This window comes from Rhinolophus hipposideros (assembly GCF_964194185.1).
Source record: "Rhinolophus hipposideros genome assembly, chromosome: 7".
NCBI lineage: Eukaryota > Metazoa > Chordata > Mammalia > Chiroptera > Rhinolophidae > Rhinolophus > Rhinolophus hipposideros.
The window spans coordinates 59,127,042-59,141,524 of record NC_138053.1 but is presented as its reverse complement, the minus strand read 5'-3'; the positions used below and the strand labels follow the sequence as shown (position 1 = coordinate 59,141,524).

The 14,483-nt window shown below is 40.1% G+C and overlaps 1 protein-coding gene across 1 annotated transcript in view; it reads right to left on the bottom strand.

Moving 5' to 3' along the window:
- Positions 1–1,465: 1,465 nt before the first annotated feature.
- The window catches only part of ADAMTS6 (ADAM metallopeptidase with thrombospondin type 1 motif 6), a 263,654-nt gene continuing 250,636 nt past the window's right edge, over positions 1,466–14,483 (bottom strand). Inside the window, exon 25 of the mRNA XM_081054061.1 lies at positions 1,466–4,826. Coding sequence (XP_080910187.1) covers positions 4,717–4,826 — 110 coding nt within the window. The 3' untranslated portion in view covers positions 1,466–4,716. The remainder of the gene's footprint in view (positions 4,827–14,483) is intronic.

Here is a 14,483-nt window from a genome sequence, read left to right as displayed (position 1 = left end):
TTTTCCTTTTAAGTTCTAGCTGGAGGTTTTGAAGTCTGAGGCACAAAACTATTGTGAACAGCTGTTTTTTCTAAAAACACATGTTAGTTTATTCCACACATTCTGATGATATGAAAGAGACAGAATTCCAAACACAGCTTATTTGTCACTTTTTTATTCAGTCAATGATCTTTTCTCCTTCCTGTGATCACCTGTTTAGAATCTTCCAGTCTGCTTGGGCTATGATTTCTCTCCCTGAATTACATTTCTTTTCCCATCTTTAAAAAATAATGAATCTTGTCCTAGCCAAACAAATTCATACATTCTTTTTCTTACCAAAATCAATACCCAACTTTCTTCCTAACTTACTTGAAAAAACGTCACCTGGCATTTTGGGGCATCACGTCTTAGGGGTGATCCTAGTGCTCCCTGGGGAGCAGCAGAATCTCTAGGAGGATAGATTGTGCTGGGGGTCAGTGCCCTAAGCAGGTCGTGCCCTTTACATTCCAAAGAGAGAAGAACATTTCAATGAAAGCTTGAAAACAACCGTAGATGAAAAGACAGACTTGAATCTGAGGAACGCACGCTAAAGCGAGCCGTGTTTCTTGGTATCTCCCTCTCCCCTGCCCCTAGCAGAACAACTCTTTGCAAATACAGTGAGAAGTTGAAACGGTGGGTCGCAGCGTCTTTTCATTAACTGAGCATTCATAATACTTCAGCCACTTGTGGCTTCTAGGATGACTTTGAGGAAATACTCCCCAAGACTATCTAATCATCTCACCTGATTTCTTCTAATGTATTAAGATTGAATGTATGTGGATGAGGCATGGGAGTAAGTGAATGAAAGCACAAACGTGCTTGGGCATCCCACATCTTATGTAATTGGTAAAGCTGTCATTATGAAAGGACTCAAATTGCCAAGCATGAATGTTGGCTGCTGAGTGTCAGAAACTGCTGTGACCTTTGCATGTGATAGTGTGCCCCAGCTCAGCAGAGACTGTCTGAAGGTGGAACAATATGTCCATCATGTTTCTAGGCTCCCCATTGACTCTGAGGAGTAAAATCCTTCAAGTACGAATTGTTTTGTTTAGCATCCTTTCCACAATGAAATATCTTGCATCTTCCTCTATGCTAAAGAATTTACATGGAAGGCAAAAAAGGAAAGAGCAAAAGAGTTGTAAGCAAGTGATTGGACGTATGTGGCAGTGGCCAATCTGGACTTCCTTTGTAGCCTTAGAATAGTTGGCTGGTGGCATCTGAGGAAATAGTCCTCCACTGCTCCTCCCCCCCCGAAATACCCAAAGCTCTTGCATTTAGATATTACAAATGGATATCATCTCTGGGGAGGGTAATAAGGATACAACAAATTAACTCAATCCTGGATAGTAACTGAAAAATCTGGATAATGTATATGTAGTAATCCAAGCAAGTTCAACACCAGCTTTTCAGAGAATAGACAACTTCCATCTGAATCGTTCTTATAAGCTGAATTTTTATTTTTACTAAATTATCTATGTTAAAAAAAAATCTGTGCCTGGTGTGGAATTTCACTCCATCAAGTGTTACAATGACTTTTCATTTTCATTACAAGCAGGAGAATGAAGGACACGTGTTAGGAAACATGGCAATAAATTAGAATATAATTTACAAAAGCAAAAAAAAAGTAACAGTGTACCACATTAATACTGAGTATAAAATAATAAGCAACAACTAATCACAATAATACAAAGGTAATTTCGTTCTGCATTATGAAGGATACCTATGTGACATTCACTCAAATAAAAATATTCCTAATGAAATGGAGTGTTTGGGGAGTCATATGTGTCTCAAGAGGTTTAATCAGTTGGGTACATTTACCTTTTGATTTTTGGCAGGCCTGTATGCCAGTGGCAGATACTGCTCTCAGCCACGGGTCCCAGCTTTCTTGAGGTTCCCTAAGTAGTCTATAGGGTTCATTACTTTTGGAGGGCCTGCGAGGCTGGCTCGGCCTCCACTGATGATCTAGGGCAGGGGTGTCCAAACTGTGGTCTGCGGGCCAACTACAGCGATCCATTGTTAATTGGCCAGCAGCAAATTCCAAAACTATATTTAGTTTACTTAAATAAACCAGGTGAGGCAATACGTACTTCACCTCGAGTGAGTGGCCTGGCTGTTTGAGTATTTTTACCGCATATGGCCCTTGGTAAAAAACGTTGAAAAAAGTTTGGACATCCCTGATCTAGGGTCACTATTTAGGAAAAGAGCGTCAGGTAGCCATGTAGCTGGCTACAGAATAGCAGCGGTATTGTGATGTACTGTGGAGTGTGATTTGTTTTTCCCCACTCAGGTTTAAATTCAGGGCCTATCTGAAGATGTTTGGTCCTGCTAAATTCTGTGCTTGGTTCCTTCTGAAAAGGTAATCTGATGCTGCCCCTGGGAGCTTTCTGCTGCTGGTGCCCACCGCAGGGGGACACTGGCTGCCCTCCTCTTCTAGCACCAGCGTGGGGCTAGGTGATGCCCAGGGGGATGGCCCTCGCAAGGTTGGTTTCCAGGTGAGGTAACAAATAGCCGTTAGTCAGTCATGTAAGAAATCTTCTTCAAATAAAAACATGAGCTGATATTTATGTTGGAGGAAAGCAGATCCCGATAGCAAACCTATGCCTAAGATGCCACAGAAACCACCCTTTTTGTTTATTTCACTAGGTCACATTAGCACCATGTTAAATGCTCTTTGCAAAGCACCAATGGAATTCAGTGCTGGGGTTGCCTTCCCTGCACTGCGTGGCTAAGATGGCACTTACAGCGGGCTGGTCTTCTGAGGGCAGCAGAGATAGCCCCTATCTGGCAACAGCTCTCATGTATCGTGAACAGCTCTCTCGGGAAAGGTTAGGGACGTGAGTTGTGGATTGAGAGCAAGCAAGTGATGAGACAGAGATGACTGTGACGGAGCGTGTGGAATGACATCCTGTGCTAACTCTCCACAGCAAACCTGAAGTTTGGATTGGTTTTTAAAATCTGTGAGTCTCCCTTCCTTGCTGAAAAATCCTAATCATCCCCATTAGGTCATGGTATACGTGCTGCACCTGACATGGAGTTTCAGAGCACACAGATGGATTTAAGTCAAACACTCTTTAGCTGCAAGTAGTGTCTTTACAAAGCAGCCATTTGATTTGAGTCTGAGGTGTTGGGGTAGCACGGTGGACACGTGTAGGGCACAAAGCACATTCATCAAGAACCTGCTGCAAGCTACAAGAGTTCAAGTACAGAATATTAATAAGTACCCTCTTTTTTATCCCTTTCTTTTTTTAAAATCTCACTGTCGGATTTTTTGATGAGCATGATGTGAAACTTGTGGATAGGAAGAATATGAGCTAGTCAATTTAATTTAGGTGAATTTGATGCTAGAATTTGACTTGTCTAAGCAACTGGGTTTCACATTTAATTGCCATTCAGAGTATCCATAAAAAGTATAAAATACTTGGTTGAGCGATTATTAAAATTAGGCTTGATGATCTCTAGTCTTCATGAGTTTTTTTTCTTTGGTTGTTATCCCTTGCCTACTTTAAAACTCACAGAAATAGCACATTTATGTGCAAGCATACTCACCTACCCATACACTCAAAAGCGCCCGCACACACACACACTTGCTCTCATATAAATAAATGCCCTTCTGCCATATCAAAGAAGGGACATCTGGAACCCATCGTAATTGTCAGCAAAAGGGTCTGTCTAGTTGTCACTGAGCCAGTCTATCATTTGCATGGTCGTTGTCTCAGTGAGCTCCACGTGCACGCAGCAAGCCAGTGGGGCAGAAGCCTTTCTGTGGCTGGTGCGGATGTAAACACGAGTGATTTGGGGCAACTCAAATACAAGCTGAGGCTCCTGTGTGGTGGTAGCAAAGGGCCTGGTCCCTCAGTCTCTACCGTACCCCAGGTCTGGCTTCTGCCTGAAACTGAAATGGTTTTCTCTTAAAGTTTTAATGGAAATCTCAGCTGCACTCGCACAATGGCGAGTTGGCCACAGTCTTGCAGCACTGGATTTATAGACTCGCACAGCTGCAGTAACTGATGCACTGCTTCAAACTAAGTCCTTCATTGTTGTTCAGTTTAATATAGTTTATATATGGCTCACAGCAGTGTTCAGAACAGGGGGGTCGTTCCTAAGGAAATTAAGTAGGAGGAAGGAAAATCATACGAACTTTCATTGCTTTTGAGTTATAATTGCTCCTTAAATTACAGTTCAAAGCCCGTTTTAGAATTTAAATGGTGGTGCTGTTGTGGTGAGATAAAGTATAGTACATATTTTTAAGCTATGACTTAAGATTTCTGAATCTTCTTTACTTCCATAGTTGACCAAGTCATCACAGCTACATTTTAAACAGTTTTAAATACAAATGGATTCAGTGTCATTGCTAAGTCTATAATAAAAATTATCTTAATGGTCCAAGGAGGTAAACAGGCTATTGGATTTACTCGAAAGAACACAAACGTTCCACAGTAAGCAAGTCTCCCTGTGTTGTTTGGATCTCTCCAATCTGGCATTCCCTCCTAATAACTGTGTCCAGCACTTTGGATCAATAAATCCTACTTCACAGAAGTTAAAATAATATTGAAATCCTGTCAGCTAAGGCTGACCAGTGGTTACGTTTTCCACAGGGTAATGCATTTGCAAGGACATCAATCCTCTTCTGGGTGGCTCTCTTTGATGGACGCATTTCCACGAGGAAATGACAAGTCTCTCTCTCTGGCTTTCCGTGGGTCAGTGTCCTTGGCAGGTCTTACAACACATCTGTCTGAAGTATGCTCGAGTGCAGAACTTGAACTTCAGCACCAGTGGGCAATAAGCCACTTTGTTCACATCTTTGCACTCTAACGAATGGAGGCAGAAAATGGAAAACAATTAGAGGCACATAAACAAGGCCAGAAACAAGCCAATGAGCCCGGGTGTTCGGCAAGGACCGCCCCTTGCGCCAGTTCATCTTGGCTTTCACATCCATGTGGTGGTTGTTTTTGTTTTTAAGCATACCCTGTCTGGTACAGCCTACCAGAAACATTATTTGATATATTGTAACACAAAATAAAAATAAAAATAAAAAAAAAAGATTGCAAGGCTTTTCTCCCACACTTTTATAAGTATGGTGCATGCCCACCGTGTCTTGAAAGAATTACCATTTGTTGGGATAAATGATCACTTTAGACAGCTTGGAAACATGAGTCATTTTTCTTACAGTGCTTTTATTGCCTCTTTCTCAAGGGTTATTTTATTCAGCAGTGCAAGGTTATCCAAAATCAAACATGAGTTGCATTGTTTGATACCAAAGTACACGTCTCAGGAGAATGTGTGCATCTGGGAGGCATGGGGACGGGCCTGGGTGAATGAAAGGCTTGCTGACAGTGGCCTAGATTCAGCAACTACACGAGACAAAGAGGAAAACTCGGAGGGGTTGGCCTCAAATGGCAGCAGTCTGTGGGTTATGGAAACATGTAGAAATGTCTTTTTTTAATTTGGAAGTGAGACATGCCCTTCTTTTTTCCTATGTGTATTTTCTCCTTAGTACTAGAACTGCCACAGTTGAAGCCTGCAGTTCTTGCAGCCAGAAGGTGAATACATGATTCTTTCTCCATCTCCCTTTGAGGCTGGTTACAGAAGATGGGGTGGAGAGGCCAGTGTAGAGAGGGACACAGACCTTTGATTTTCAGCAATACCCACCACCCCAACATAATCCCGCTGCTGCTAAGAGTGAGATTCTTCTCCAGTCCTCTGGTCACTTTTATCTGGGGATTTTAAAATACTTTGTAAGCCTAGTAATTAAATTTCCATATGCCTCCCAGAATCAAAGTTCCACCCTCATTTTTCCAGGTGGTTATATTGAAGCATCCTGGGTAAATTGTTTCAGGTAATTAGAATCAGGCAGAGTTCAGTGTAACAAAACAGAGCTGTGGGTGGTGTTGTTTGCTTGTTTATTTGCTTGTTTTTTTCATGGCTTTGGAAATCCACTAATGTTCTAAGAAGTCCAGTACATGGTACACAAGCCATATGCTAATCTTGGAAAACTAAATGCAAAGAAATGGGAAAGTTTACAGTTCTTACTATTGAAAAGGTAACAAATTGTATTGATCTCACTTTCAAGGGTCTTTCAGTGAAAGACTTAAAATTTTAAACTGTAACCCTCAATTCTCTGAAAATATAAGCTCTGCCACCATCAAATCCCTTACTGAAGATTTGATTCACGAAGAGAATAATAGTTAGAAAATTTGAATAGAAATTTTCCACACTGGGATTCTCAATAAATATCAGTTTTGGCTGAAGGAAGGTAGGAGAGGCATGAAAATGTTTTTTAAACTTTGAAGTAAAATAAAGAGATGAGATGATGTTTGGTCAATCAAGTTTGAATTTGAGGTGAAATGATATCCACGTCTTTTAATTTAGAGGTCACCTTTTTTTTCTTTCCTCTCTATCACAACCAGTAAAAGTAACCAAAACAAGTTTAGACTAAGAATATTTTTGTGGAAAAAAAAGTTTTTATCAGTTGTATACAAGAGGGATATAGTGTCACAGCAATGCAGTTATTAAAATGATGAGAAAAGCTGGCACAAGCCCACTCATCTTTCATCCCTAATTGCCATCCTAATGGGCAGCCCTCTCAAGGAGACCACCGCTCTCAGCCTTTGCAACAGGGCTTGGTGGGGCTGCTAGGAGTACAAAATACACTTTGGCTCTGACCTTCTTTGCCAAAATATAAAAATGATTTAGTTGATAAACAGATAGAGGAGGACTGGTTGTTTTACTAGTACAAGGAAATAAAATTAGAAGCCAGACGGCCTGGGTTTAATCCTAGCTTTATCATTTACTAACTTTATGAGTCTGAACAAACCGCTTAACTTCTCTGTGCCTAAGTTTCCTCGTCTGTAAACAGGGATGATGAGAGTTCCCACCCTCAGAAGAACATGGATATCCTACGTTACCACCTAGTGTACAGAAAGTGTAGGGTATTGAAATACAATTATTAGGAGCACTATTGATTACTATTATCTCTTACCACCTGATGACAGTGAGCTGTGCTCTGAACTTCTCCATAAGGATGCGATATTCAGATTACTACTGAGAAAATGCTGGCATATAGATACAAGTCAATTTGCAGACAAAACAAAGAAGAATATTTCCTGGGAATCTATACGGCTTTATTGGGAGACTCTACTCCATTTATGGAAGAGTTTTCCTGAACCAGGAAAATTCTGAGATGAGCAAAATACAAGCAAATTCACAGATTTTCCATTTAGATTTAGACTTTGGAATCTGCTTAAATAATAGATAATAAATAAGAAATAAAACAAAAATAAATTGTTTCTTTCCAGCTACTCCTCTATCTGCCCATTTAGGCCATTACAAATATACTCGGGTATTATATTGTTTGGCTCTTTAGGTGGGTGCTGGAAATGAGAAGTCTCTCCTCGTCATATAGGTGCAGGGTCTAGCCTAGGGATAGGCTGGAGGCCAGTTGCCAGGGGTTCCCTCTGTGAACTTCCCAACACCTCTGTTAATTCCCAACTAACTTAATTCTGACTAACTTGAAATCATTTGGGTCCTGGGAGCAGTGTCAAGCTTAGGGAGGTGGGAACTGCTTAGGAGTGTCCCAGGACCTGCCTGTACGAGCCGCACAGCTCAGTGGTACGAAGCAGCAGATCTGGAGTCAAATGGGCCTGGAGGTGAATTCTGGCACTGCTTCCTCCCAGTGTTTGTTAGTCCTGGGCTAAGTTACATCACCTCTTTAGACCACAGTTTCTTCATTTGTGAAATGGAAACAGTGGTAAGACCTGCTCATGGGATGCTGTGAGGCTCACATGCGATAATGCCTATAAAGCATATGCCACAGCACCCGGCGTGGAGGAAGCACTCAGTTTACCGGTTCTTCTTATTGTCACTGACACATCTGCCTGTGAGAACAACCATCATGTATTGTTTCTCTGGGACCCACATCAAAATGTATATAGGCTCTCAGGAAGGGTTACCCAATGGCACACGAGCAAATTAACAGAAAGATAGTAAACGAAGAGCAGATAAATGATGATAGGGTGGGGGTGGGGAGAGACCTGAAGGAAGATGGGGGGGGAGTTGGGGGAGGAGCGGGGGGGCATGGAAGTGGCTGCCAACACTCAGACATGGGCCTTGATGAGATGCCAACATGGTAACTCCTGGGCTGAATAAGGACATTCAGCCTTGATGGAGTGTAGGGGGTTCTCACAAAGGAGGAGGCCCGAGGAATAGCCCACTTCCTGGTTGTGCCTTCTAGGGACTGCCCAACAGGAAGAATCAGTCTCAGAATTGATGAAAATCTATTCACCAAAGAAGGTCAACCATGACTGGTCTTTCATTCTCTCAGTCTTTTACCTCCACAAGAGCTTAATCTAGTAAGAATAACATTAAAAATAATTACCAAATGCCTCCTATGTGCCAGGCACTGCCTTAGGCGGCTTTACATATTTATATTTTTAATCCTTTTAAACATCTAAAACCTCAGCTTTACACAGACAGAAAAACTGACGCTCAAAAAGGTTACGAAACTCATGCTGGGTCACACAGCTAGTTGGTCTGAGAACTGGGACCAGAACTCAGGTTTGTCTGACTCCAAAACTACTCTATTTTGGCAGCATTCTTGGCATCTAAATGAAAAAAGGTTTCTGCCTGTCATTGCTTCTGTACTCTTAGCTGATACTACTGATGATAAGTCAACCGTTAGGTGCCTCATTACCGGAGATTTGCTCTGCCATCTTAGAGAAGGGGAAAATGTTTTTCGAACAGAGGGTCATGGGCATTCAGAATAGCCTGAATACTTTTCTTCAGCTGTACTTTTCTCCTTAAATTTTGTAAAATTACGAAAGTGAAAGGCGATTTTAGACACACAGGGAAGTTTTAAAGTCCCATGATTATAGAAAGCTAAATGTAATCTTAAAAATATTAGGACCAGTTTTAAATTATATTGGTACATTCAGCCCATCTGTCACCTTTTTAGCTTAGCTAGGGTGGATTGACTTGTTGAGCATTTGGATTAACTCACTGACATTTTGCTGATGTAGTTGAGAGGCCTTAATTATAAAACTCATCATTCACTAGTCAGCGTCATCCTCCAAGCCCATTAAAAATATGAAATAGTCTTTTCACTCCCACCCTTGAGCTAATACACAGTACAGCTTACAATGGTGATAAAACCATTGTTGAAAAATTGTACATGAGTTAAATTACATTTTCCCTTTGAAATCAAAACAACAGAAATGTTCTGTGTTTTGTTTTAATTTCTGAATGATCTTCAGTTGGCATTGATTTCTAGCAAATGTCTAAAAATTAAAAGTTTCTCTATACCCAAGTAATACATAATCTGCAAATAAACAGAAGCTCTATTAAAAAGAATCCTTTAGCTGAAGTAGAATCTTTTTTGTAATATAATCTTTTTGTAACTGATCTATTTTGAAGATTTGGTCTTTACTATCATATTTTCTTCATGCAGATACACTTATGTCTACTGCTTTTTAAGCAGTGGAATCTGAGCCATGAGGGTCAAGGATTTTAAGATAAAGGAGTCTGATTTTCGCTACTACTATCATTATGTACCAACTAAGAACTCTCCTGGGAAAAGAATGAAAAGACACTCTTTCTACCTTTCTTTTTCTTACAAGGCTTTTGGAAGGGTCAGAGGTCTTTATTGTGTGGTCTCTAGGAAATGTTTTGTGGACCTATCTAGTCTCTTGTTTTTTATATACCCTTTTCCCCCTTGAAAATAAAGTTTTACTTTACCCAAGGTCAGAGACTTCTGGTGGGAATGACAATTTGTGGAGTATCCCTAAATTCTTCTCAGAGAGACTTGGGAATATATCAAGGGCTGAAAGTCAGCCCCTGGGCCCTGCAGTGGGAACTAGACCCCTCCTTATAACCTTAAGTAACTTGCCAGGTATGCTGGAGTGGGTCTCAGTGGTAATCTGGGCTTTTTTGGTACAGATAAAATTAGACAACCTGTTTCATAGGCAACACATGACTCTACTTATCATTGATGTTCTAATGGGTTTCTCCCCAGGTGTTTTACATTAATCTTTCAAAACCCAGACCTAAAAGACATGATTTCAAAATACTCATACTGAACAGAGGCTTATTAATTTAGGATGCAGTTGTATTCAGTATCATTGTGACTTTGACGTGACTTAGTCCAAGGAGCACAACAGCAACTCCTGATATGCAGCGTTCTTGCATCTAATGCATACAACATGGCAAAGCCTGCCTAAATTGTATCCTTGGAGTGAGCTGGGACACACAGGGGCATACTCTTCCATGACCAGGTTGGACCACTCAGCATCTTTCTTTGGAGGATGCATGCCCTCTGTGCCTGAAGCTCTTTATGAAGTTCACAGGAAGAACACCGTGAGTAGAGAGTTATGACTAAATCACCTACGGGTCTGTCTTTTGGATTACAAATGTACAACCAGCTGTGCCTCTGTCAAGCTACTACTCATGGACGTGCAGAGCCTGGTGAGAAGGGAGATGGCAAAGGCTGAGCATTTGCATGTGTGGTACCGGCGTGGATGTGGACTCAGCGTACTTTTCCTAACAAAATTGTACTTGAGCCCCGGATATTTTACGTATGCCGATTGGAAAAGGATGAAACAAGTTTTGCTTGGGAAGTCATCATATTCATTGCAATGGGAACAGGACACTAACTTTTTGTCCTCAAAGCAAGGTGATATCAACTATGGAACTTTATTCTGATTTCATTTTGCCATGGACCAAGCCTCTCCATTCTCTCTTTGCTTTCTATGCTTCTTCCTACCTCGTCTTATTCCTAGATGCCACCTACTTTCAACCTCAAGGTGGTATGATCCCTACACAAATCCAGAGTTCCCTTCAAATCAGATATTAGCAGATCAGAGCTCTTCAAAATGGCAAAGGAAAAAAAAAAAACTGGTCTTCCTCACCTCCTTGAAATCAAAAAGTTCACCTTCACCATTCCTTTCACTGATTTTAATACACTGGACGCCATTTTAAAACCCAAAGTGAGTAGCTGTTTTGTTTCAGGGATTTTATAGATTTCTGGAGCTGCCCAGGCTTTCTCAGAGTCATTTACTTGAGGGACATTGAGAACGACCAAAGCCACCATTAGCCAGGCTGGTAATCCAATGTACAGTAATCACACCTTTCCTGGGTTGGTTACCAGCTCATGGCACAGCATGAATCATTACCTGGTAGCAATAAATACTAGATGACAGAGTGCCTTGTGCTACTGAGAAGCTGAAAAGACTCACCGTATAAACTACAAGAGAACTTGAAACTGCATAAAGATGAATAAAATGGCATTTGGGATAGAATTTCAGGTGAGCTTGAGTAGGCTAGTCCTAGCTGCCAGATGTACTTTAAAAAATTACTCTGAGTAGTATTTCAAATGCAATGATACCCAGCATGTCTATAATTCACTCTCAGCAGCAATGCAGTGTAACCATCATCAGTGGCAATCTGTCAAGATCAAGCCTATAATGCTTTAACTCTTAGCTGAAGGCTTTTGGGAATAAAAACTAAAGCAGATGTGGAACATGGCAGATTTTATCTCCCTTCTTCCTATTTCCTTTCCACTATTTCCTTTTAATTTTGTGATGCTCCACTTCTGATTTTCTTTCTCTTATTAGCCATTGTTGCTTTAACCTCTCTCCATTTCTTCAATCTCTCTCCATTATTTGTTTTTATTTTTAAAAAATCTTATTCAAATTCTATTATTTTATTATGGGTTCTGAGGACAAATGTGCTTAATTTCTCTACAGGTGCCTAACTTCCTTATCACAATTAATATCATGATTAATGATTAAATTTGAAACTTGGGAGTCATACAGAACACCTCCATATCTCTCATCCCCATATCTAATTGTGCATCAGGTTCATTTTATTCTCCTTTCCGTTTTATTCTCCTTTGTTCCAATTCGTTATCCTCCTTTTGATCCCTAACATATCTGCCTTAGTTCAAGACTTCATCATCTCAAGCCTTGAGTCTTTGAACAACTTTCTAACTCTTCTCCCACACAAGGCTACCCTCCCTCTACTTCTTTACACTCCTGCCATCTTTAGCATGTCACTCTCCAATTTCCTTCACTTGTTTCCTAGAATATAGAGTGCTAACTTCCTTCCACGGCATATAGGACCCTCTAAAACCAAATCCCCATCTCTCTCTTTGTAGGCTCATTTCCACTGCCTGCTAATCTGCCAACCTGTGGTGGACATATTGAACTATCCCCACAGTGTCATGACTGTACACACTTGTCTTCTGCCAGAAATGCCCAATAGCTCAATGTCTTCTTGGCAAACTGTCTCTTAACTTCCAGTGCCCTGCTCAAGCTTGCCTTCTCCACAATGCCTCTGATTACCTCCTCCTTTGTATACTCATGGTAGCCTCTTTTAACCCCTGTTACACACTGCCCATATTGTGATAATTATTTGTTTGCATGTTGCCACCTTTACTAAATTGTGCACCGTTGGAGGACAGGGACATTGTCGTACTCCTTTTATAGTCTCAGTGCCTAGCATATGGTAGGTATGTTTGCTAAATAAATGAATTAATGGTTGGATAAATGGAGCACATGATTTAAAAACCATCATCTTGAAGGATGGACAAATATGAATGATACAAAACAAGTTCAGCAAAACGTTAATGCTAGAATCCGGATGGTGCGTGTTCATTGTAAAATTCTTTCACCTGTGCTGTATGTTTAAACTTTTTTTATTATTTTCATAATAAAATGTTAGGAGAGGAACCATTCCCTAAACTTTGGTAGTTAAAATAATTCTCAAGATTCTATCATTGGCCCATTTTAGCCATAGAGACCCCACCGGAAGACTGTATTTTAGATCCCAAGGGATCTCCTACCCTGTCTTGCTTGGGATAGAGCTGAACTAGTTTCTCAGTAGCCTGTCACTACAAGTCAAGGAAATCTGGTTCTGCTGGAGAACCTGGTTCTGTGTTAACCAGACCCTGTTTCTTCCAGGACTACTGGACTTTCTTCCCAACTTTCCTTTAGTAAAAGGCATTTTTCTCTCCCTGCTCTGATCTACAGAAGCCATATCAGGTCACTCTCACATTACTTTTATGTAAGAGCCTTTTCTCTTTTGAAATCGATATTATCTGCCCATTTTTATCTCTATGACTGACAATTTATGATTCAATTCTTCCATTTCATCCACTTTTCCCAGGTTGCACACTGAGTTTTTCCAACTACACATTCTGGCCGGTTCATAGACCACTTAGTTTACGAAACTTGCTTTCATCCACAGGATGAAATCTATTGGCCTTTCATTTGGGTCCTCCTAGCATTTGTGTAAACTGCTCCACATGACACATTCCACCTTCCTTTTTTCTTTTCCAAAGTATCTTCTCTGTAAGACTATGAACTTATAAATGTATTTGAATTTTCCATAATGAAAGGAAGAGGCTGGCCACAGTAAGCATTCAATAATTAGCTGCTGATAAAATGAACAGATAGTTTCAGGTATTTAAATACATTCACTATGTACTATTGGGAAGCCAAAGAGAACACAGAACAAGTTAGAACAGACATACTGTCTGTACTTTAATTCTAGTTTTGTAAAGGAGAGTGATACTCTTTTAAATCAGTCAACAGCTTTAGGAAAATAACAATTCTAAGATTAGTCATACTTTGTAGAATTAATAATTTCCTAAAAGTTTCTTCCTTTACTGAAAAGGCTAAAAATATTGTCTTCACTGCTTATTTCAGGTTAATATTAATAAAAGGTTACTTGGCCAGGCAGATTAAATGACCGTGAGTTTTTTTCTACAAATAACCCAAGTAACATCAGATTAACAACTACATACTTTAAGAGAATTTCTTTAAGACAGAAATAAGTGCAGTTACAAATGATATTCTGCCCACTCTAAGAACTGCATTGCATTTTCAGTGGCAAGGATTATGTATAATTACCCACTACGGAGAAGCTTTTGGAGAAATTACCAAAATGGCTTAAAATGAAGTTCTAAACATATCTTCAACATATATTATTGTGGGCATGTTAAAAGTCAACTCTTTCAGCAATGTTTAAGCCTTAATCTGTTGAATGCCAGAAGTAGTGTCTCTACTTCATAACCAGAAGTTCGGTCTTTGTGTTAAAATACTCAATTTTAAAGAGTAAATTTCATATCACTGTGACTACTTTGTGACTACAAATTTGTACTTTCTAATACTTTCACCTTCTCCTCCATCTCCCAAACCCCCTCCCATCTAGCAACCATCAGTTTTTTCTCTGTTTCTATGAGTCTATTTCTGTTTTATTTGCTTGTTTATTCTGTTCTTTAGATTCCACATATAAGTGAGATCATATAGGTATTTGTCTTTCTCAGTCTGACTTATTTCACTTAGCATAATGTCCTCTAGGTCCATCCATGTTGTTGCAAATGGTAAGATTTCATTTTGTTTTATGGCAGAGTAATACTCCATTGTATAAATGTACTACAATTTCTTTACCCAATCATCTATTGATGGGCATTT